General features: G+C 39.7%; 1 protein-coding gene across 1 annotated transcript in view; it reads left to right on the top strand.

The window, feature by feature from the left end:
* The first annotated feature begins 532 nt into the window (after nucleotides 1-532).
* The window catches only part of cacng2a (calcium channel, voltage-dependent, gamma subunit 2a), a 281186-nt gene continuing 256318 nt past the window's right edge, over nucleotides 533-25400 (top strand). Inside the window, exon 1 of the mRNA XM_039765290.1 lies at nucleotides 533-862. Within this exon, the coding sequence (XP_039621224.1) occupies nucleotides 637-862 (226 nt within the window). The 5' untranslated portion in view covers nucleotides 533-636. The remainder of the gene's footprint in view (nucleotides 863-25400) is intronic.

The raw sequence follows: 25400 nt of genomic DNA, 5'->3' as shown, positions 1-25400 counted from the left end.
CCTCTATTTTCCTGTTTCTCCCTTCTCACTATCCAACACAACAGACAGACAGACAGACAGACAGACAGACAGACAGACAGACAGACAGACAGACAGACAGATAGATAGATAGATAGATAGATAGATAGATAGATAGATAGATAGATAGATAGATAGATATTGGAGGATTATATCACAACCAAATTCGTTGCTGCTGATTTTTTCTTCCAAGCTAGAAAATGTAATCAAGATTTTTTTAATTCATTTTATGTTTATTAATTATTAGGTTTTCTTTCTGCCCGGACATTTTACTTCTATAGTGGTACTCGACAAACCTAACTGGCACTGATTAAGATCACTAAGTCCGATCTGAATCCGTGATTTCACAACTGCATGTGTACCAACCCGGCTGTGACGGGACAGGACTTGTAGAGAAGCCCCCGTGTAGAATTCATTTCCTGGACCCTCTGTCGCTTCCCCCCCTTCCGTCCGTCCCCTGCTCTCTCTCTCTCTCTCTCTCTCTCTCTTTGCCTCCCTCCCCCTTATACAGGACTTTTTATTATTATTTTTATTAATTTTTTTTCTTCCTATTTGTTTTCATTTTAATTTTCAAATATTTATTTCCTGTACGTCAAACGTAAAGGGGGTCCCCCTTTCATGGAATGCGGCAACATGGGACTTTTTGACCGTGGTGTTCAAATGCTATTGACGACCGTGGGCGCCTTTGCCGCTTTCAGCCTGATGACAATAGCGGTTGGCACTGATTATTGGTTGTACTCCCGCGGAGTCTGTAAGACCAAAACCGTGAGCGAGAACGAAACCAGCAAGAAGAACGAAGAAGTTATGACTCACTCTGGGTTGTGGAGAACGTGTTGCTTAGAAGGTAAGACGCCTTTTTTCCTAATTTGAATTGATCGTTTCCTCCGTTATCCTTTCTCTTTGCATGAGCATCCTAATCTGAAACTTAGCAAATGTAGCGAATGTTCAAAGCTCGTCCCGTCCCTGGGCTCGCAGTGCCGACGGCCACACACGCACAGGCCTCTCGCGCTTTCTGCGTGCTGCTCGGGCTTCAGAGCGGATTGGATTTCAGCTCACTGTCTCGCAAACGTAGTTGGAGTCGTTTCTCTGAAAGCAATGTGCATATGCATTTGTTTAGTGCTTTTAGCCTGTATTTATTTAGCCCGTGTTGAATTTGGATGGTGCTGTGCATTGTAGTCAGGGGGGCTGCATGGGTGCTGCATGGCGACTTCACGAAATTCTTGACAAACTTCATTGGCAGTGCGGGGAGACACTCGGCGGTGTGGAAAAACGGCGCTCATCTCTCAGACACCGACGAACTGAGAATGCGAACCGTCCGACTTGCTTGTGAAATGGAAGCAGCGCTTTATTTTACCTGAAGCAATAATGCAGAGCCATTAAGGCATCAGCCCAGAATAGTATACTCTACAAAATGAAGGGTCCAAAGGGGGCTTTGATTTTCAGAAGACCCTCACACAATATAATCACACAGGCCAGGTTCAGGCTTTTTAATCGTCACCCCAATAGGCAGCCTTTAAAACTTCACTTTAGCCCACTTTTCAAGGCCAAACCTCCAAAACCAATTTGAAATACAAAACGACCCTTGCCAGAATGAAATGCTTCTTTCTGAAGCAATGAAGCCACACGAGCCACTAAAATGCCATTAAAGAACCGGCATTTGAAAGAGTATAGGAGGGCATGGTGGAGTCGGAAAGTTCAGACAAAACGGATGAAAAAAATGAAATGAAGAATCTGATTGAAGAAAACCGCCTTACATATACAAGTATAATAATAAGTATAAAAATAATGAAGAGCACAATGACGATGAGGGTGATAAGAATAGTATTGAAAAAAAGGCTATTATATGTGTCTGTTTGTGTGTGAGAATGTGTGTGTGCTTTTAAAAATAATGATAACAATATATCTGACATAATATCAGATATATCAAAGTTAATATTAATAGCAGGAGAAAACGGAGTAATGATCAGAACCACACTATTAAAATGTTCAAGTGAATAGGAGCTGTAAGAGGATGAAGAATGATACATACACACACACACACATATATATATATATATATATATATATATATATATATATATATATATACACTGTGCTTTACTGTACTATATATATATATATATATATATATAGAGTACAGCACAGTATATATATATATATATATATATATATATATATATACATAGCACAGTGCAGCACATATATGTATGTATAATTCTTCAAACTCTTACAGCTATATATTTATGTGCTGTACTGTATATATATACATATAGCACAGTACAGCACATACATATATATCCATCCATCCATCAATTTTCCAACCTGCTGAATCCAAACACAGGATCACGGGAGTCTGCTGGAGCCAATCCCAGCCAACACAGGGCACAAGGCAGGAACCAATGCCAAACCACTGCAGGACACACACACACACACAGGCACCAAGCACACACTAGGGCCAATTTAGAATCGTCAAGCACATATATATGTACAGTATGTATAATTCTTCATCCTCTTACAGCTATATATTTATGTGCTGTACTGTATATATATATATATATATATATATATATATATATATATATATATATATATATATACACATACAGTACAGCACAATATATATATATATATATATATATGTGTGTGTGTGTGTAAAACCATAGGTATGATTATTTATAATGTCATTGATCACTAATACACTTTAAAAATGAAAGAAAACTTCAGAATGCCATAGGGGAACCATTTTGGGTTCCAAAAAGAACCATCCACATGAAGGTTCTGGAAAGAATCTTAATGTATTTATATCAGTAACAGGTTTCTTAAATAACTATGAAGAAGTGATAACAGATTTGAGAAGTCCTAGTGGGTTCACGTGAAAGTTCCAGAAGGAGCCTCTATTGATTTATATCCATAACAAATAGCTCAGAATAGATCATGGATTTGTGAAATCCCAATGGTTTCCTGATTTTCAAAAGGACTCTCGCTGCACACAAGAACATAGGCTAAGTTCAGGTCTTCATCATCTCCTGCCAAGCAGCCCACTTTACATTAAAGATTTCTATTTTTCCCATATATTAGGACCCTTTACAAAACTATTCCATAAACCATAACATCTTCAAACCCCACAAGTCCAACAGGTACAATCTCCTATGCCAAGAACCCTTCCCAAGATGAAATGGTTCCTTGTGAAGAGATGGCTCTACAAATAACCATTATGAGTGTGAAAGGCTTGGCTTTGCATCATTAGGATGAAAGGAATGAAAATTAAGAATCAGATTACTGTCCTCTTCACTCATTCAAGAAAACTGCCTAATAAAGCAAGGCGGGGAAAACGTATCGCTGGCATAGGCAGGAAGAACTTAAAGTTTGTAACCATTCACATGTTGTTTGCATCATGACATATATGTGCTGTAAAAGTTAGGGACCTGTGACAGACCTGTAATCCCACTATTGAGTCCGTGTCACCACGAGCAAGTCACGTCAGTCTGCCTGTGCTTCAGCAGAAATCACGTAAGGAACAGAAGCAGGAAAAGAATTAATTTTAATTTATAATAAAAATAATAACAAAATAATGATAATTAAAATAATAGTTTTCCTTGAATTCCTAATAAGTGAATGGAATGGAAGATAATAAAACAAAAGTAAACAAAGAAGTAAAACTAATGACAACAATAATAATAATTAATTAAGAGGATTCAGGAGGTGAGTGGTTGAATAAACAGATGGACTGAAGGCTAATCTATATTATCTATCTTATATATAAATGTCTACGGTGGAAGTGGGTGTGTCTGTCCGGCCCGGAAGTGAGAGGTGGAGTCGGAGTAAGGGCTCCGCCTCCGAGGAAACAGAAACTCATTTAGCCGCCAGTAACACAAGTGAGGCGAACACACAAAGTTGCTTAACATCGGCAAAATGGTATCCCTTTTACTTTTCCTCTTGCCGCTAATAAACAAGCGATGCGAGCGCGTTGGCAAAACGAATCCTCCTAGAAGAGAGAGATGCCCAGAGTTGTTCCTTTCAATTACCCAACATCTCTACATTTCAGTTTTTTTCTGATTATTTCAAAAGTTTCTAGGACCCCGGGCTTTTTTTAGCATGGGCTTACACAGCTAGAATATATATAACAGTGGTTCTCAAACTTGGGGGGCAGGCCCCCCTAGGGAGGCGTGAAGTAACAAAAATGGGGACGCGAAGATGTGAAAAAAAGAAATCAAGAATCAAAAATATGAAAAATACAAATTAACTTAAACTACATTCTGATACTAGAAAAATAAATAGAGTTAGATAAATGTCGATAAAAGTTAAGTTGGTATAATAAAATCTGCATCTATGATATCTCATTAATTAAAAAAGAACAAATTGGTATTAGTGGGCTCCTTTCAAAAAAAGGTTGGGGGGGGCACGATTAAAACTGTTATGAACCCTCAGGTCGCAAATACTTAAAGGTTGAGAAACGCTGGTATATAAAATGCTATGTGTTGTTCATTTGCTATGCAAAATCTCAGAACTCATTGGGCCTTGAACCTTGATCTTGTTCTTAATTGAGAGAGTGTGATGTGAAACACGTATTACAACCCACAAATTGGAGATGTGAGCTACCTCAGCCACGTAATTGGGTTTCAGGTCCTTCTCACAGCAGACAGTAGCACAGCTAAATGCCATACTTGACAGGAAAAGAACAGTGGTGTGGACACGCAGCATTGCTGACCGATAAAGAACAGCAGTAAACTCTGCCGGAAGTGAAGCAACTTGCAGAAGTCAGTTACATGAGAGGAAAAAGAAGAATGGCAGCCACAGTCTTGTATCATTCTTATGGTAAACTGCATAGGCAAAATGAGTGAAAATTGACAGGGTGGAAAAAAATGTAGAGCTGCAGCATCTTCTGACCATGAGGCAAATTGCAGAAGCCAATTACATTATAGGAAGAAGAAGAAGAATGACAGACATGGAATCCACTGTGGCGTGACAGCCTGCTGGTACTCACAAATTGCTGGGGCTGGGACATTGATCTCGGGAGGACCGAAGGTCTTCAGGTTTTGTAATTCTTTACTTTCACTCTTTATTCCATGATAGACTCAGGCTGTCCACATATACTTCTTTTATACGCAGTAGGCTCACAGGTTGGAGGAATGTACATTACTACTACTACTGGTGGTAATAATAATAATAATAATAATAATAATAATAATAACAACAACAATAAAAATAATATTATGCCACGCACAGAATACATTCGAGCTCCACATGTGCAAAGCATTCAATTATTCAACTTAAAATCTTTTATCTCACTTAAAATTGTCCAAAATGTTTCCAGGGCAAAATCCAACCTGCAAACGTTGCAATCGAGCTCCAGCCTCACTGGGCCACGTGTAACATCATTCTGGACCAAACTCTTTTAAATGCCTTTCAGACAGTCTTGGTGTTACAATCTCTCCTAATCCACTAACAGCTGTGTTTGGTGGGCTCCCAGATGGGCTTAAAGTGGAGAAGGACAAACAAACTGGAATCGCCTTTACTTCACTATTGGCATGGAGACTTATTTTGCTCAAGTGGAAGAATTCTAACTCTCCTCTTTTAAGTCAGTGAGCAACTGATTTTATATGCTACTTGAATTTGGAAAAAAAAAATCAAAATCAAATTCTCAGTTAGAGGATCTGTGCAGAACTTATTTAAAACTTGGCAGGATCTGATCAATAAGATTTTAGAATAAACATTTATATCGGGGGGAAAAGACTCCTTTCTCTCTTTATTACTCTCAATAGATTAACTTTGGCTGTTGGCCTTCCTCTCTTTCTCATGGGTGGGGGTTGATTTGAATTTATTTTTGTTAAGTTTTGACTTGATTTTATGGAATGTTATATTTTTTAATAAATTCAATAAAAGATAAAAATAAATAAATACATAAATTAATTAATCAATTAATCAATCAATTGATTAATATCATGCTGCCTTTTCCCATGCTACTCTCTAATGGAATGTATGAGCTGGGAAACATACAATTAAAAACTATAAAGGTGATAAATGATAAAGGTGTCAGGCAATTAATAATAATAATAATTATTATTATTAATTAATAACAATAACAACAACAACAACAACAACAACAATAATAATAATAAAAATAATAATAATTATTATTATTATTATTATTATTATATTTAAGGTTTATAACAGAATACTACATTTTAAGAAGTGAGGTGATGATTAGTGAGCAGCAGGATGGTATCATGCCAAGAAAGAGCACCACAGATGTGATGTTTGCTCTGAGGGTGTTGACGGAGAAGTTTAGAGAAGGCTACAAGGAGTTGCACTGCATCTTTGTGGACCTGGAGAAAGCAAATGATAGCAAACAGTACAGTACAGCACATAAATACAGTATATAGCTGAAAGAGGATGAAGAATTATACATATATATATATATATATACTGTGTTGTACTGTACTGTATGTATATATATATATATATATATATATATATATATATATATATATATATATATATATATATATACAGCACAACACATAAATATATAGCTGTAAGAGGATGAAGAATTATACACATATATATACTGTGTTGTACTGTACTGTATGTATATAAATATATATATATGTAAGAGGATGAAAGAATTATACATATATACTGTGTTGTACTGTACTGTATGTATATAAATATATATATGTAAGAGGATGAAAGAATTATACATATATACTGTGTTGTACTGTACTGTACTGTATGTATATATATATATATATATATATATATATATATATACAGTACAGGATATAAATATATAGCTGTAAGAGGATGAAGAATTATACATATATATAAGTGTTGTACTGTACTGTATGTCGAGAGGAGCTGTGGTTTTGTATGAGGAAGTCGGGAATGGCAGAGAAGTCTGTAAGAGTTGTACAGGATATGAATGAGGGGAGTGTGACCGTGGTGAGGTCTGCGGTAGGAGTGACGGAGGTGGGAGTACATCAGTACATCAGTACATCATGGATCGTCTCTGAGTCCTTTCTTATTTGCAATGCTGATGGACAGGTTGACAGATGAGATTAGACAGGAGTCCTTGTGGACTATGATGTTTGCTGATGACATTGTGATCTGTAGAGAGAGTAGGGAGCAGGTTGAGGAGACCCTGGAGAGGTGGAGATCTGCTCTAGAGAGGAGAGGAATGAAGGTCAGTAGGACCACCAAGACAGAATACATGAATGTAAATGAGAGGGAGGTCAGAGGAATGGTGAGGATGTAGGGAGTAGAGTTGGTGAAGGTGGATGAGTTTAAATACTTGGGATCAACAGTACAGAGTAATAGGGATTGTGGAAGAGAACTGAAAAAGAGAGTGTAGGCAGGGTGGAATTGGTGGAGAAGAGTGTCAGGAGTGATTTGTGACAGACAGGTATCAGCAAGAGTGAAAGGGAAGTTCTACAGGACGGTAGTGAGACCAGCTATGTTATATGGGTTGAAGATGGTGGCACTGACCAGAAAGCAGGAGACAGAGCTGGAGGTGGCAGAGTTAAAGGTGCTAAGATTTGCATGGATGGATAGGATTAGAAATGAGGACATTCGAGGGTCAGCACAAGTTGGACGGTTGGGAGACAAAGTCAGAGAGGCGAGATTGCGTTGGTTTGGACATGTGCAGAGGAGAGATGCTGGGTATATTGGGAGAAGGATGCTAAGTCACATGGTAAAGTGGGAGAGTTCAAAGAAAACTGAAGAAAAGAATAAAAATGAAAACTCAGAATGTTTTCCACTCATTAAAGAAAACTGCCCTAATAAAGTGAGGTGTGGAAGATGTATGGCTCGGGAAGGAAAAATAGAATAATGACTACACTTAAAAAACAAGGTGCCAATGTGGTCCATAGGAGAACCATTTCTTTTCCCAAAAGAACCCCTCGACGTGAAGATTCTGGAAAACGTATGAACGGAGGAGAAAGCAGATTTCAAGTTTGTAACCATTCACATGCTGTTTGCTGTGACTTAGAGCTTTTGAGGTGCAATTGGTTGTGTTTCTTTTGCTTTTTTCCACAGGCAGGTGGAAGGACTTGCTCGGGGTCACGGAATGTCAGTAGCAGGATTTGAACCCACAACTTTGGGGTTTGTTATTTAAACGTTGCTTGCAAATAAACAGAAGCTGTAAGAGGAGGACAAAGAATTTTCTGTATTTCGCTGGGGGTATTTAGGGATTTGATGGTTTATAATAGTTAGTGATCACTACTGCACTCTTACACTTATAAATAAGGATGTCAAAATGGGTCTTTGAAGCAATGCCAAAAACAATTTTTGGTTCCCAAAAGAACCATCCACATGAAGGTTCTAGAAGGAGCCTTTTATATATTTCGATCTGTAGCAGGTTCCATAATTAACCACAAACAGAGGATAAGAGATTTGTGAAACACCAACAGGCTCCCGATTTTAAAAAGACCCCTGCTGCATACAATCACACAGGCTAAGTTCAGGTGTTCTTGATCTGTCAGCAGAATGCCATTTAGCTGGGTGAAGCCCCCCAAATATCAGGTGAAGCCCAGCCCATCCATACTGCCATGTGTAATGATATTCGGTGGATTTATCAGATCATGACCCCAAAGTATTTCAGATGCCCGACTTAATACTTCAATCTGGATTTGGAGCTGCCTGTCAACACCCTGCTAGGCAACCCAGTCTACATCGCAGATTTCTGTTTTGTCCACAAATTAGGACCCTTTTCAGAGTCCAACGAACTCGTCTCACATACAGTAGGGTGAAGACTTGGTTTAAAGGCTCTTTGAGGAACCACACAGCCCAGTAAAGTGCCAGCAGTTATTCTTAAGACTGCAGGGTTAGTGGCTGGACTGAGGTCGGTATCATCAACATCATCATTATAATTAGGGGAATAAGCAATCAAGAACATTTAGGGTAGAGGTGTCGAAGGAATTTGAAAATATCTAAAGTATACATCTAAAAATATACAGCACCTCTCACATGGGAGTATTAGGGAATATAATATGTGATCCCCACTGCTAAACAGGTCGATCAAGCAATCCTTCTTTCATAAAGCACAGTCTTAAAATCCTATGATACTCAAGTGCAATTTTAAAAGATACATATATAGAGAGAGAGTATATATAGTATAAATTATTAAGAAATCTGATTGAGGCCTGAAAACATTCCATGCAGGGAGTTTAACATTTCACGTTCAGCACTTTTTTTTCTTCCCTGTCCATATTAGATTTGTTCCAGCTTTTCTGTTCCTGCATGTCCTTTACACGTGTACATCATGAATATTCACAAAATGCTACCAGTGCCAAATTGTATGACTCATACTAGCACTCTCAAACCAAATACTGGAAGCGGCTGGGTTACGATGTTATTTGCAGTCACGGCCTTGAGGCCAAACTAAATGCAAAAAGAAAAAGTCACATACGTGAAAACATAAGAGTCACAAGTGTAATACAGAGAGGGCGTCAAACACACCGGACAAGGTGGGCTACACATTAGATAGATAGATAGATTTTAGTATAATAGGCAGGATAAGATAGATAGATAGATAGATAGATAGATAGATAGATAGATAGATAGATAGATAGATAGATAGATAGATAGATAGGTGTAGTAGATAGGATAACATAGATAGATAGATAGATAGATAGATAGATAGATAGATAGATAGATAGATAGATAGATAGATAGATAGATAGATAGATAGATAGATAGATAGATAAGTGCAGTAGGTAGGATAACATAGATAGATAGATAGATAGATAGATAGATAGATAGATAGATAGATAGATAGATAGATAGATAGATAGGCAGTAAAGGCGACAGCACTCGCTCAAGTATGGCTCAGTAACGGTGCTCGACTTGCTTAAGAGGAGCGCCTGCTTTTTATGAGGTACCGATAATATTGCTTGCAGAAGGCAATTGTATTTTATGGGTGGCGTTGTGAGCTTCGCTTTTTACTTCTAATCGTTCCGTCATGCACACGATGTGGAGATTAAAGCTAACCGTGGACGATGATTTTGAACGCGCATTTTTCGAGCTGTCGGTAGTAGAGAGGAGAAAAACAAAATACGAGAATGTAGTTTGGTCAAAATAACGCAATGTTAACCCTAAAATCCCCACTCCACAAAACACATCCAAAACCCCCAGGCCATCCTTTCCTTATTGCTCCGTTTTCATTTGTGCTCTCCCCATTAACGGTCACGATACCATGGTACGACAGAAGAAAAGAAAAGAAAAAAAAAAAGTGCCGATTATCTTTTAATTGACCATGTAACAATAAGGGAATTAGTAAATATTAACAGAGGGCATCTGCGGCTCCGTTTTATCCCAAGCCAGAATACGGATCGCGCATTTCGATGCGCTGTGCTCGCTCGTTCGCTCGCGTGCCTGCGTATTTCAGTGTAGGTGTGCGCGTGAACGCGCCTGTGCGTTCATTTGATCTGCGCGAAGGCAGCAACATTCAAACCACAGCAACTGCGAGACACACTAGAAGCCGCACACTCAGCATTTGCATCTCCTTGTTCGGTGTGTTTGTAATTAAATATACAGCGCCTTTTTAGTGCAATTGCCGCCGTTTGGTTCTTTACATAGTAAACATGTTTACAGCACAATAAATTAACGAGAAAACAAGCAGGACAACACTAGTGACAGATTTACCAAAGGGGATAAAAGAAGAACAGCAGCATTGTCCGGTTTGGACAGAACGGCAAAGTAAAAATCCTCGGATTTCACACACTGTAGAATAGAAGGATTCTCAATTTATAATTAAATGATTTGCAGTTATGGGAAGTAATGAAACCGATCTGGGTTTCTTTTTAAATCTGACGAACCTAAAACGCCATTCTCCAGACCAAACCGTAAAAGTCAGCTGATGATTGGCCAGTTGAGAATGGGTGTGGCCGCAGCGCTTGGTCTGAGTGTAGACTGACTGAAGCATCCCGAGTCGGCGGGGATCTTTTGTGAGGAGGCCGTCATTCGAGCAGCGCAGCTGAGAGATCATTAAAGCAGAGCAAAGCTTTAAACATCAGACAGGTAGCTTGAAAGCATAGCTAGGTGATCGCACAACAGTTTCAGTGAAGTCATGACGCGAGAAGCGTCGATCAGGCTACTGTCGAATATGATTGAATCAAGCAAGTCGAGGCTTTGCTCATCTATTCCTTTGCTTTTCTTCTTTTACGATCACAGTATCTGAAGTGTTACAGGCAATCAATTTTTCTTTCTTTCTTTCTTTCTTTCTTTCTTTCTTTCTTTCTTTCTTTCTTTCTCAAGCAGTCCCTCCCCCCTTCCATATCCTGCATCTCAATGGCAGCAGGGGTGAGTCAGCCTTTACATAAGGCAGGTCGCAGAGGGCAGCGAGGCGTTGTGAGAGGACCTGGACAGTCAGTTGTTGTCAGCAGGTGCCTGTAATTTGTTGGCCTGCGCTTTTTTTCTTTTCTTTTTTTTTCTGGTAATTAAAGGCACTGCTTGGAGCAGTCATTTACCTTCATTTCCAAAGATGCTTTGAAGCTATCCATCTTCATTCGTCTCCATTCTTCTTTCAGTTACTTGCTGATCAATGCTTCGCTGTCATAATGTCAAGACTGGGACGCTGTGCCATCCAGAGCATTTTGCTGAAGAGGGGGAAGGAATAAGACATCCAATTAATCATTTCCAGCTTGTTAAAGTTTATCGTTACTCTCAAGCCATGAATTGCTCTTTAATGGTTGGTAGAATTGTTGCTGGTTCCCAGTTTCACAGTTTCCCACTGTAAGAACAAAGATATCCATCTTGAAAGTTAACATATTATTAAAATAAGACATTTGAACTCTCAAATGACACTTCAAACCTTCTACAGTAAATGAAGCCAGCGAGGCTGCATGTGTGCTTTACTTGTTGAGGTTTGCAATAAGGCAAAGAAGGTGAAGGAGCAGGTGACAGAAATAGAAGAGAAAGAAGGGAACAAAAGAGGTGAGAGCAGGTGAGACAAAACTGACAACCGAGAAGATGAAAGGAGAGATTAAGAAGTTGGTCCATCATTAAGATCTTCAGAAATGTGTGACCCACCGGCTGAGAATGAGCTTAGTTTATTCTGTTTCTCTTTCCAAAGTGTCTTTGAAGCCCTGTGAAAGAACACAAATAAAGAGAATACTGGTGCTGTGATCAAGTGATGTGAAGTGATCTGATTTTTAACAGCTCAAACACGCTCCCTGAAATGGTCAACTAGCCATCTCCCTGCTTCAGCTATGTAGATGGTTAGAGACGTCCTACAAGAAATGCAGAAAATGCAATTTTTTTAGTCTGGCAGGAGGCCTGTTCCTTAATATTGAATTCACCAGATGGGCCAGATACAAGGTGTTGTTGGTCACATTGCAAGGGACACAGTGGCCCCCTGTTACAGCTCAGAGTGCCTGCAGAGAGAAGTTTGCAAAAGGTAGGAGGTCCATGGAAAAAAGACTCCTGTTAAATGACGAGTCTGCAAAAGAGGGGAAATTTGTTGGATAACTTGTGGCTGGGTAGAATTGGAGAACCAGCAGGATGTGAGTATCATTAATGAGTTACTTCTTGAGAGCCCTGTCTACATTATAAGAAGGGCATCCTCTACCGAAAAAGAAACTCCTCATTCTGAGTACTTCCTTACAAAAGTCAACCTGATCACTACAGAGGCAACAGAGGCTAAGGAACTGTGAAAAAAGTAGAGTTTGTAGTATGACTGGGATGGAAGGGGCTGTGGAGAAGGTAATCGTGGCAGGATAGCTCACCCTTACAGCGGTCCATTAGAGACTAACCAGATGTCTACACTGGTATGCCGTTATATATTCTGTCCTGCCAACTAAAGCAAAATGAATATCTATCTATCTATCTATCTATCTATCTATCTATCTATCTATCTATCTATCTATCTATCTATCCTGCCTACTACACTAAAATTCATTTCTATCCATCTATCCTGCCTACTACACTAAAATTCATTTCTATCTATCTATCTATCTATCCTGCTTACTACACTAAAATTCATTTCTATCTATCTATCTATCTATCTCTTTCTTTGTCTTTCTTTCTCTTTTTGCTGGATACTTACATTTTAATTATATTAATATCACTTTATATTACTTTAGGAAAATTATGAAACATCTTGCCAAAAATGATCCATTCCAATTCCAGTCACTTCTTCTTTCGGCTTCTCCCGTTAGGGGTTACCATAGTGGATCATCTGTCCGCATGTGTATTTAGCATTTTACACCAGATGCCCTTCCTGACATAACCCCAACCCCCCCATTTATCTGGGATTGGGACCGGCATGAAGAAACACACTGGTTTGTGTATCGTCTGTGGCTGGGTTTTTCCAATTCCAGTAACTAAGTCAATTAAAACATCTCCTCCTAAAGTCATTTTTGTGTCCCAAGTCAGTGTTTGACTGATGGAAAAAACTGAAATGCGACTTTTGAATAAGTCCCGTATAAGAAGAAAGTGCAGCATCAATGCTTTGGGGTAGCAGCCTATTTAATACAAGATATTTAAATCCATGATAAAGTAAATCACAAATGTCCTGCTGTACTCTGTGGCATTCAGAGTAATCAAAATAAGGTCTCTGTGAGAGGGGGTCCACATTGAATACTCATGATGTCCCAATCACGCGTATTTTTACTGAACTATTAGGGAATAAACAACAAAGAGCTGCGCAGAAGTGTAAGGGTGAAGTTTATACCCGAAGAAAACATTTAAAATCATCACAATACGTCTGCATTTCGAATTGTGAAATCACCTGCAAAACAAATTTTCCACTCAGTTTCTCAAAACCATATTTGAATCGAAACTTGCCTTTTCAGTAATCATTATCAGGAAGGTCAGAAGAGTTTTTAACAACCGTTCTGACTTGCATACAATGAAATGCATGCTGTAATGTATTTTGAAGAAAGCAAGAACATCAGGATGATACACGGGCCTGCCGTAAAACAAGAGCTGAAAGCCTGTAGACTTGAATGTTATTTAAAGTCTGTGGACTTTGCACACGAGTTATGGGACTATACATTTCGAAGCTGAATAGAGAATGCTGAGCATTTATGCGTTTAAAAATCCCTGGAGCTCAGATGTCATTGTGATACATGACCCTAAAATCAAAGCTAAATATCTGTGGATCAGGAATATGTATTTAATGTTTAGACAAATGGTGTACTTAAAGTTCTGTAGAAGGAGAATGTGGCAGGTGGACGTACGGTGGAAACAAAAGCTACAAGTCTGTAGACGGTAAAACGCTAAACTGTCAGTGGCGAATGAATGAATGTAATGAGCAGGCCTAGCAGAGCGACTGGAAGTCTCTAGATATGCAATTAAACAGCTGAGCTTACATCTCAGATATCTGAGCAATGTGAGTCATCAGAGTGATTGGAAACACCGAACTCCATGACTAGTTTACTTATGCAGTTGTGGGCCTTGACTTGACTTATGACGTTATAGAAGTGAGGGGTCAGTTAGCCGGTGTAAGCAGAACTGTTATTTTGTCTGTTATAAATAGCCGTGGATTCCCGAGAATTCTATAAACTGGAGGTTTTGTTTTCCTCTCCTTCGTTGTCAGTTGGCCGTATCTCATACACATATGTTGTGGTATATAAGTGCAAGTCGTGAAGATGCTCAGATTCTCACTGTCTTTAATTGTGATTAGTTTGTCTTGTTTAGGGACACCAGGAACACACCCAGCCTTGGCCCGGCTCGCACACTCCCACATACAGAGACGCAAGAAAAGCTGCTCAAAATGGGTAAATGATTAAGAATATGTTAAACATATAAAGAAAGAATTATTAAACAACTAAAGCACAGGCAAAAGCCATCCCCAATTTCCAGACAATGCTAATTATTAACTAACGCAGAATAAAACTCGAATCAGAAAATGATTAACGGTATAACGCTCACCGGATAATCCACAAACAGTCGCATTCTGGAAATGCAGTAATTGTGAAGATGAATCGAGATGCCGTGTGAACAGTTTCCTGAATGTTATGAAAGTTCTTTCCTACTATGATCCAGTTGTTCATTTCTTTTATTAGGAATTTATTCATTTTCGCATACCACTTGTGGTCAAAGCTCAGGGTTAGGGTTAGGGTCAGGGTCAGCCATTGTACAGCACCCCTGGCGCAACTGCAGGTTAAGGTCCTTGATCAAGGAGAGTTAGAGCTCTTTTGGCAGTACCAGGGATTTGAACTGGCAACCTTCTAGACATCGGCGTAGATCCTTAGCCAAAGGATAAGCGCCTAAATCCAAAAATAAGCCATAATGCAGAGTTAAGATGAAGAGTAGAATTGCAAAATATGGACAATCAACCTTTTTTGCTAGTTTCTTCTGGTGCAACTTTAAAGGCAACACAATCGTTATTTCTCCCAGCATCCTCAACAGTAACACCCAAAGCTGACCACCGGTGAAGGACCACCAGGGCTGCTGGGATTTGTAGTTGATTGTAGTAGGGCTGCTGCATACATTTGACTTTCTTAATACTTAAGCTTTCTGTTTGTTGACCTTAACATTTGTGTTTTTGTGTATACAGCGACATCAGACAATTTTCAGACTCCATCACCTTCTGCACATTGTATTCTGTTGTGAATTTCAACTGAATTTGCCAGCTTTTCCCATCAATCTACACTCTATAGCCCATAATGACAAAGTGAAAGCATGTTTTCAGAAAGGTTTCCAAATTTCTTAAAAATCAAAAACTAAAAAAAAAAAAAATCCCCAAAATCACTTCCAGAAATAAACAGGAACTTTAAATCATAGCATAATCAAATAGAGGGCTATATACCAGAAACAGAATCACTCGTAATAGTCGAAAAATACAAAATTCAATAAGAGAATGTGAGGTTTCTGAACTCTTTTAGGACCCCCAATAACGCCGAAGCACACCTGCTACGTCTTTGGAGGACTGCTTGTCCATCGCTGAGGCAATCACAGGTTCGCAGCACAGCAGCATAGCACTGTGGAAACATCTAAGAGCCAATCGAGATCGCGCTATACACGCCTGTCACCTATGGGTGATGCAAGGAATGTTATAAATGCAGGGAACGGTATAAGTTGCCCGTTTTCTGTGTCAGAGTATAGGAGAGTGGTAGTTCCTGCTACAATAAATAACCCTGCTGTTCCTGTTTCAAGTTGAATCAAGCTGGTTTTGCTAAATTACTGAGACTCACCCTCACATTTTGGGGTGCAAGACAGGGACTCACACGTCGCAAGAGCTAAGCAAACAACTGTGAATGAGCAAACTCACACTCTGGCAGGCCTCTCTAGGACATGCCTATGGTATAGGGGGGCCCACCTCCTTGGGCTCAAGGTAAAAAGAACAGTGTAACGTAATACGGTAATAAATAAACCAAATGAAAACACAAACTGAAAATGTGAAAAATAATACATACCAGGAAAGGATCTGTAAAGAGAAAAATCACTTAAGCCAGGGATGAAACCCCAACTGTGACATAACACATTTGACAGAGAACTCTAATCCGTTGCATTAAACAGTAAGTGTTGAGAAGTAATAATGACAAACTTTCTTTACTAAAGAGTGTAATTCACGTCAAGCACGCTTACTGTATTGCCAAGCGACACAACACAATGTATGCGGGCAACGTAGCTTATGGGCGAAGGCTTTGAAACAAAAAATTGAACTCTGCAAGACCCTTCATCTGCTAGTTATCCATCCCGCTATATCCTAACTACAAGGTCACGGGGGTCTGCTGGAGCCAATCCCAGGGCGCAAGGCAGGAAACAAACCCTAGGCAGGGTGCCAGCCCACCACAGGGCACACACACTAGGGACAGTTTAGGATGATCAATGCACCTAACTTGCATGTTTTAGGACTGTGAGAGGAAACCCACACAGACATGGGGAGAACATGCAAACTCCAAGCAGGAAGGACCCAGGAAGCGAACCCGGGTCTCCTAACTGCGAGGCAGCAGCGCTACTCTCTACGCCAACGTTCCGCCCTAATCAGTCAAAGAATGAATATGTATATTATAAAAAAACGCAGAAAAGTACAGGGAGATTCACTCAAAAGAGGCCCTGGATATTCTGTAATAACTCTTGCTAGGATGAAACAACATGCAGTGTGCTCCTCAGTATATGGAGTTTCGAACAGCCAGGATGACCCTGCGCTGGAGCGATGAGGTAGGCGCCCGACAGCCGTTGTGACATTTAAACCTCCGTTTGAAACTTCTGGGTGCATATCGCCTGTACCCCTTCACTCAGTCTCTCGATTGTGGTGTACAGTATTGAGCAGCTCGTCATCAAGGGGCAAACCTATTGGGTCACCAATTCGATTAAGCGATGTCAGATCAACTGGATGATCATAAGTTAACAGAAGGTTACTTCCAACAAGATGGAGCAACGTGTCACATGTCGGCAAGAACTTAAGTCCTTCTTTGACCACAGGGTAATTTCAAAGGGGCTTTGGTCACCATGGACAGATGTGACACCACCAGACGTATGCTCGACGGGAAAGTCTATCGGATCAAGCCTTGCATTCTGGGAGATTTGAAGAAAAACATCTACCATGAAATTGCTGCTATTCCTGCCCCCGAGACACTTGCCGATATGTTCAGGAACATGGAGCGCCGCGTCGAAATGTGTAAGAAAACGGAAACCACTTTCAGCATCACATGTAATGCAATCAATAACACATACATCAAGGTATTAAGCGTATATTGTTTGGTTCAGAGCTAAACAAACATCAGTGAATGAGCAAACTCAAACTCTGGGTAGCCTCTGTAGGACATGGCTACAGTATAGGGGGCCCACCCCCTTGGGCAAAATATAAAAAGAACAGTGTAACATTCTTTGCTCCATCCTCATGGGAGTTACAAAAGAATATTCAGGGTTCTTTCGAGTGCATCTCCCTGTACTTGTAAGAGCCCAAAAGATAATATTTGGCATAAACTAATCTAAGGATGGGATGGCTTAATTACCAAATGACAGGCAAGGACGTCATAGGAAATTCGCCCCGGCCTTTCATTTTCATTGCAAGGCAGTCAAAATTTGCCACACCAGACTGGAGTTACCAGAATTCGCCAGACTGCCCGTTTCCCCGATCGCCCTGAACATTTAAATTGCTGAGAGAGCTGCAGGATGCATTGATTAAAAATGGCCTCCTAGTTTGTTTACCAGGCTATTTTACAATCTGCAACAAAGAGAGAAAAACAAGATCTCTCTTAAACGATTTCGCTTTTCTACTGAGGCTCTTACATCCAAATCTCAATCAGCCACACGCAAGGGAATTAAAGAAAAAAAAAAAAAGTTCCAAGCAGGCAACATTTGGCGCAGTACAAACGTGTTAATGTATTGCATATTTGCTGGAGTAAGAAACGCATGGAGTTTATATTAAATGCCTGATTGGGAAAAAAAAGAAGGAAAAAAAAAGGCACAGATAGTGTTACAACACCAACCTCAAACCGTGTCCTCTGTAAACACCAGCGACGAACTGTCAACTTTCAATAAAACAAGCTGTTAGCAGACACAAACTGCGTCTGTTTCGAAAACACAAAAAAAAAAGAGGCGGCTATTAAAATAAATGAGTCAGCTCTCAGTGCAAACTGCGATGCGCCGAGACGCGACTGGAGCCGTCTTTCGCCTCGACAGAACGCGCTGCAATGAGAAGCACGCCTGGCACTGAGCGTCGTTCCCTTTGACCGAGGGTCCGAATCTTGTGAGTTCAGCACAATGGAATGGCTTCCACACTCGGTAAAGGCGCAGATGTCTGAGATGGATGGACGGTTTGTCTGCAGGCTCGCTATTGAGAGATGAGGAACGTAAGCAAGTGGTCTCAGTACTTAATTTGAGCTATTTGGTCTCGCTTCTTTAAAAGAAGGGTACTTTGTAATGTAATAAAAGCATGTTAAAAGCCTAGTGCTTACTAAATAGAAATACACAAAATGTACCTAATGGGCGGCACTGCTGCCTGGCAGTAAGGAGACCAGGGTGTGTGTGTCCCAGGTCCTCACCATGTTCTCCCAGTGTCTGGGTGGTTTTCCTCCTACGCTCCAAAGACATGCAGGTTAGGTGAACTGGTGAGTCCTAGTGTGTGGTTGGAGTGTGACTGTGTGTTTGTACTTTGGTGGACTGCCGCCCTCCCCAGGGTTTGTTTCTGCCTTGTGCCCTGTGCAGGCTGGGATAGGCTCTGGCACCCCTGAGCAACTCTGTCCAGGACTGAGTGGGTTAGCAAACTGACAGACTGATTGACTTGTAACTGAAAATTTATTTTTAGGTTGAGACGGCTTCAACAGAAAAATAAATGAATTATCCAACATTCACTCTTGTTCTAACCCACATCTGCATTTTAGGGAAGGGAACAGGTGCCTATCATATCAGCACTGGGCACAGTCGCTTCAGCTTTTGGACAGGGGTGGAAACCAGAAAATCACACAAAATCCCATTTGGACCAGGGGTGGAACTTGCTTTAAAGAAATGAAGCAGTAGCGCCGTGCCACCCAATCTGTTAACCATAAAAAACACACCAAACAATGAAGCAAGAAACACGAGATGCAAACTACAAGTCGTATTTAGAAAGCAACAGCTGGCCTTACAAATCGTTGCCACTCCTTTGCCATATTACAATTCTTTATTGGATTCCCATGTCTATTACTTTTTAAGCTTTTTGGGTGCCCCATTCAAACATTTTGAGAAGTAGTTGTTAGAAAACCCTAACCCTAACCCTAACCCTAATTATATACAATACAATACAATACAATTTATTTTTGTATAGCCCAAAATCACACAGGAAGTGCCGTAATGGGCTTTAACAGGCCCTGCCTCTTGACAGTCCCCCAGCCTTGACTCTCTGAGAAGACAAGGAGAAAACTTTGTAGGGGAAAATGGAAGAAACCTTGGGAAAGGCAGTTCAAAGAGAGACCCCTTTCCAGGAAGGTTGGGCGCGCAGTGGGTGTCAAAAGAAGGGGGTCAATACAATACAATCCACAAAACAGAACAAATCCTCAATACAGCATAAAAATAACAATTTTTGAAGTGCGGAGCAGAATTTAACAGTAGAAGATATCATATAATAAGATTTGGATAATTACATGGGCTTGAGAAGTGTTTGCAGAAGCCGGCTACGTGGTAATGTTGGTCTAAATCAGGTATTCCAGAATAAGGTCCATGCAATGGCTGTGTACCCAGTTCTAATTCCACCTAGGCAGGAGTCTTTGTCCTTCAAGCACTTTTAAGCAGATTGCATACCTGTAATGCACCCGTATATCCTGCTTGTTCACTCCCAGGAAAGTCATTACTAGCATCTGCAATGGTGTCAGATCAGCAGAATATCTGTGCACTGTCTATGATGAGGGGAGTGGGGAGCCACCAGATGCTCCATTCTGTCTAGACTAGCACTGGCTGCACTTAGTTACCGGCAATGTATGAAAGGCGGGCATTGTATAGAATGCCTAGGCAATATATAGAATGCCAGGCGTTTTTGAGCAAAGTATGAAATATCCGAATTATTGTAATATTATATATACTTTGCCTATGCATTGTATGTAATACCTAGGCATTATATAGAATGACAAATGTTGTTTAGGCAAAGTATTAAAAGAGAGTCATGAAAAGGCTTTGATTGAAAAGACATATGAAAAGGAAAGAAATAGAAAATAAAGTATAGGACTTTCTTATTGAGGAAAACAAGAGAAAATAAAATATGAATGTAGCTGTTGCAACAAGGAACGAAAAAATGTAATTTTAAATTGCACTGAAATGCAAATGGGGAATTCTCCATCTGAGGCAAGAGTTGAAAATCATGTGACATTAGAAATGTCATTAGCGGGAGTATTTTATACTTTGCCAGTTTTGTCTTTTGGCATTAAATAGAATGCCTGGGAAATGTGTGACCAATTAATCATTTCATACTTTGACGTCCAATTTTCGGCATTCTATATAATGCCTGCATTTCACACATTGCTGGTAACATATACAGTATATATATATAGTAATAAGAATATGCCAAAGACATCATAAAGGTTTGGGGCAACCATCCATATATTGTTTTTCCCAGCTGCAAAAGTTTATGTTTTTGAAGCACAATGTGCATAGAACAGAGTCCACAACAGAACTGGCTATAGTAGCCCAAGATGGAGGCTTTAGAGGTCTAGCAAATGGGTCGGAACCAGAAGTGATGTCATCAAAGGGGCCGGCTTAGAAGTGATGTCTTCTGAGGCGCCGGAACCTTGCAGGATTTCCCGGGAAAGGTCTGTAGGGAACTGAGAAAGACAGTCAGCGCACTCCGCCACCCATTGGTCAGATGTTTTATTACACTTACTCAGACCCTTTAGCTGCCTCCTACACGCACATGTGTGACAATATATATATATATATATAAAAATAATAATAATACATTTTATTTATATAGCACCTTTCTCATGCTCAAGGCACTTATATATATGTATATTTTATATATATATATATATATATATATATATATATATATATATATATATATATATATATATATATATATATATATATATATATATAATGGCTAGTTGTGGGAATGATAGGTCTCCAGACAGCAAGGAATTTTTGCAGTAACAACCCCAGGTCATCCATTTTATTGTCCATGGACAGTGAAACAAATAAACAAAAGAAATGATGCTCTTTGGCATAAGTCCTGAGTGCGGGAGTTTAGCCAAAGAAAGGATAGCAGGCTTGCAGTCGCTGCCAGTGGAGCTCCGTCCTGTGGGTCACTCAAGCCTGTAATGACTTCTCTTTCTCTGGGTTTTCTGTTGATTGGACTGGAAGGAGCGGAGTCGAATGCTTTCAGCAGGAAGCTTGTAGGCAGTCGTGGGGAAAGAAGGAGGATTAGCAGCAGCACACGCCGTCCCCCTCGTCTCGGTGCGTTACTACATACCTTGACTTTGCCTGCTAGGATGTCCTCTGATGCAAATGTGTATATATATATGTGTGTGTGTGTATGAGAGGGACATTGAAAAATGGTTCCACACTTTCACATTTACATTGGAAACTGTAAAGGCGGGAGAAGTACGACGCTGGGAAAGTTGCATCACAAATGAAGGTGACTGTGTAGAAAAGTAATGTCATTTGTTTTTGAAATCCTTAATAAATAGAGTTACAAAAAAAGCGTGGAAACATTTTGAACATCTCTTGTATGTGTGTGTGCGTGTGCATTGTGGAAGACAGAGGACCCCCAGTGAACCCCGAATCTCAAACACAACTTACAAGCACACAGTCACAATGGATTTGATTCCTCCAGGTATCTTCTAGATAACAGAGCACATATATATCGATGGTGAATCCTTCCTTTTCTCTTCTCCCTACTCCTGTTTCTCTGGCAAGTGTTCATTGACGCTTTATAACACACTGGTGAGGCCTCATCTGGAGTCCTGTGTGCAGTTTTGGTCTCCAGGCTACTAAATGGACATAGCAGCACTAGAAAAGGTCCAGAGAAGAGCGACTAGGCTGATTCCCGGACTACAGGTGATGAGTGATGAGGAAAGATTAAAAGAGCTGAGCCTTTACAGTTTAAGCAAAAGGAGATTAAGAGGTGACATGACTGAAGTGTTTAAAATTATGAAGGGAATTAGTGCAGTGGATCGAGACGTGTATTTTAAAATGAGTTCATCAAGAACACGGGGACACAGTTGGAAACTTGTTAAGGGTAAATTTCACGCAACCATTAGGAAGTTTTTCTTTACAAAGAGAACCAAAAATACTCTTTAGGGACTTTCAAAAGTCTTCTTGATGATATTCTAGGATAACTAAGTGGATAGGACTGATGAGCTTTGTTGGACTGAATGGCCTGTTCTTGTTGACATTGTTCTAATGTTCTTCTGCCTCCTGACTCTGACTTGCTGAGGCAAGGCAGAGCAGCTCCTTTTAAACCAACGCCAATACTTCCAACGTCTGCCCAACGTCTGACGGAAGCACTTCTGGGTCAGGTGGAGGTTTCTATAATGCAGAGATGGTTCCTCCCTGCAGCTCCTCCTGGTGGTACCCATGGAACGTAACAGGGCTGCACCATTGGCACCACTCTCTTCATGCCTGAGGGCTGAAAAAAGGGAGCACTGACACAAGAATGCTGCGGACTAGTGAATTGGGGAAGAATAGGCTCTCTGGCAAGGCTGATTCCCCTGGTTCCTTCATCACTCTGGCCTTCCTCCTTGAGATCAGTTCTCAACCTAGTTGGGATACCAGCCCATCATTGTCCTATATATACACACCCACATATATTTTGGTAATGACAATCACTGTTTCGACCTTGGCTTCAGTTCTCTTTACCTCTCCCCATCATCCCCATTTCTCATACAAATCATAACACATACCAGCTTCACACATCTCAAAAGGTCTCACCCTAATAACTAGGCTTGAAATAAAAAGTAGGTCTCCAAAACGCAAAGTAAATCTGACCCTCAAAGTCAACAAGCAGGCACAACAACAACAACAATAAAAGGTAAACCTAATAAGGGAGAGGGGAACTCTGGAAATGCCTCAAATAATAAATGGAAAGCTTCTGATAATCTACAAAAAAATACAAAAGTAGTCAAAATACAAGAAGGTTGCATCTAGAAAGGAAAATTCCCAATCCAAAAAATAACATATACTATAAATGTGAAATCCTTAAAAGTAAACGAGAGAGTCTGAAACCAGAAAATCAAAAGAAGAATGTGTTGTTACTGTGGAGCAGCTAACAAGCTGGCAAAATCGTGAAAGACTTCAAGAAATACCAAGGAAACAGGCCAGTACCCTCCCTAGTCTGCCCAGAAAAGCTTCACCAACGGCAGCCTGACCTGCCAACTCCACAGGCTGGCTTCATGCCTGTTCAGGGCCCAGCAATAGGGAGCAGGTTTTTAAAGTTCAAATTACTCTAAATGTCCCGAAATGTATCAAATTGATTCTTAAGGGAAAGGTTAACCATAGAAAAGAACATTTGTCTTGCGAATTAAGTCAGTAGAATCTTTATGAAATACGAATTTATTTATTTAAATAAAGAAGAACAAAAAAAAAATGGCAAAAATAAAAAAAAATAAGGCTAAAGGATTTGCCCTCATAGGCAATCCAAGTCTATAAAAACAAAAGCAAACTCCATGAACAAAAATAATAATTCCAGAAGCTAGAAAAGTCACGGCAAACTCCAAACGACAAGGAGCCACTGAAGGACCTGCTCGCTCACAGTTTCTGAAGATAAAGACTGGGGCATCAGGGTATGCCTGACTCATGAGGCTCCATCAGCAAAACACAAGGATCACAGAAGAACATAACACGATACATAGGTACTGAATAATAAATAAGCACAACAATATTAGCAAAATAGACAATTACAATAAGCACTTGAAAAATATTTTTAAGAAAAACAAAGAAGGCAGAGAAAGGCAAAGGAACATAAGCCAAGAAACAAAGCCTGGCAGTAACATAACACATACAAAGGTTAAAGACAACTCAAGAAGGAGCCCAACAAACACAAGCAGCTCAACAAACATCTCAGCGCTGAACTGAGGCCTCCTCAGGCTTTAAAAAGGACAAGGCTGCAATGTCAGAGGGCCCCACCCCTTGGGCTCAACATATAAAAGTCAAGGAACGGCACAAACACAATCACTGACAGAATCTGCATAATATATAAATAAAAATGAATGGTAATCAAGATACTATTAATTAACATGTTGATTACCAGGGTGAAACTCATTAAACTTGTTCTTGATGTCAATGTAAAATCCAGGTGTTGTTTTAATATGCTAATTAAAGTCATTAAATGCACCGAGCAAAGTTCACAATCTAAAAATTTCTCTTAAAAAAATACATTTGAGTTACCTTGTAGTTGACTCGTGAAAGAGAAAATTCTTCATGCAGGCGAGATAACTCGGCTGGGTCTAATAACTTGCATAATCTGTGGCAACTGAATGTTGCAGTTTCCATTTGAACTTTGCAGTGGTGAGACACTAACTGTTAGGAGATATTGACATGGTTCTACATATTAAAATTATTTGTGTGAAAAATACATTTTAATCCAAAATATGGGAACTAAGAAAACTCAAACTGAAAATGAAATACAAAGAGGATGTCAAACATGTCTGGCAAGGTGGGCTACGCATTAGATAGATAGATAGATAGATAGATAGATAGATAGATAGATAGATAGATAGATAGATAGATAGATAGATAGATAGATAGATTTGAATTTTAGTATAGTAGGCAGGATAACATAGATAGATACTGTAGATGTTAATTTTATTATGCTATATTTGGCAAGATAGATAGATAGATAGATAGATAGATAGATAGATAGATAGATAGATAGATAAGGCACTATATGATAGATAGATAGATAGATAGATAGATAGATAGATAGATAGATAGATAGATAGATAGATAGATAGATAGATAGATAGATAGATAGATAGATAGATAGATAGATAGATAGATAATGTTAGTATAGTGTGGAAAGACAG

Source organism: Polypterus senegalus, chromosome 10 (assembly GCF_016835505.1).
Source record: "Polypterus senegalus isolate Bchr_013 chromosome 10, ASM1683550v1, whole genome shotgun sequence".
Classification (NCBI taxonomy): domain Eukaryota; kingdom Metazoa; phylum Chordata; class Cladistia; order Polypteriformes; family Polypteridae; genus Polypterus; species Polypterus senegalus.
Note: the sequence above shows the minus strand (reverse complement) of the source record. Positions and strands in the feature narration are given on the sequence as shown.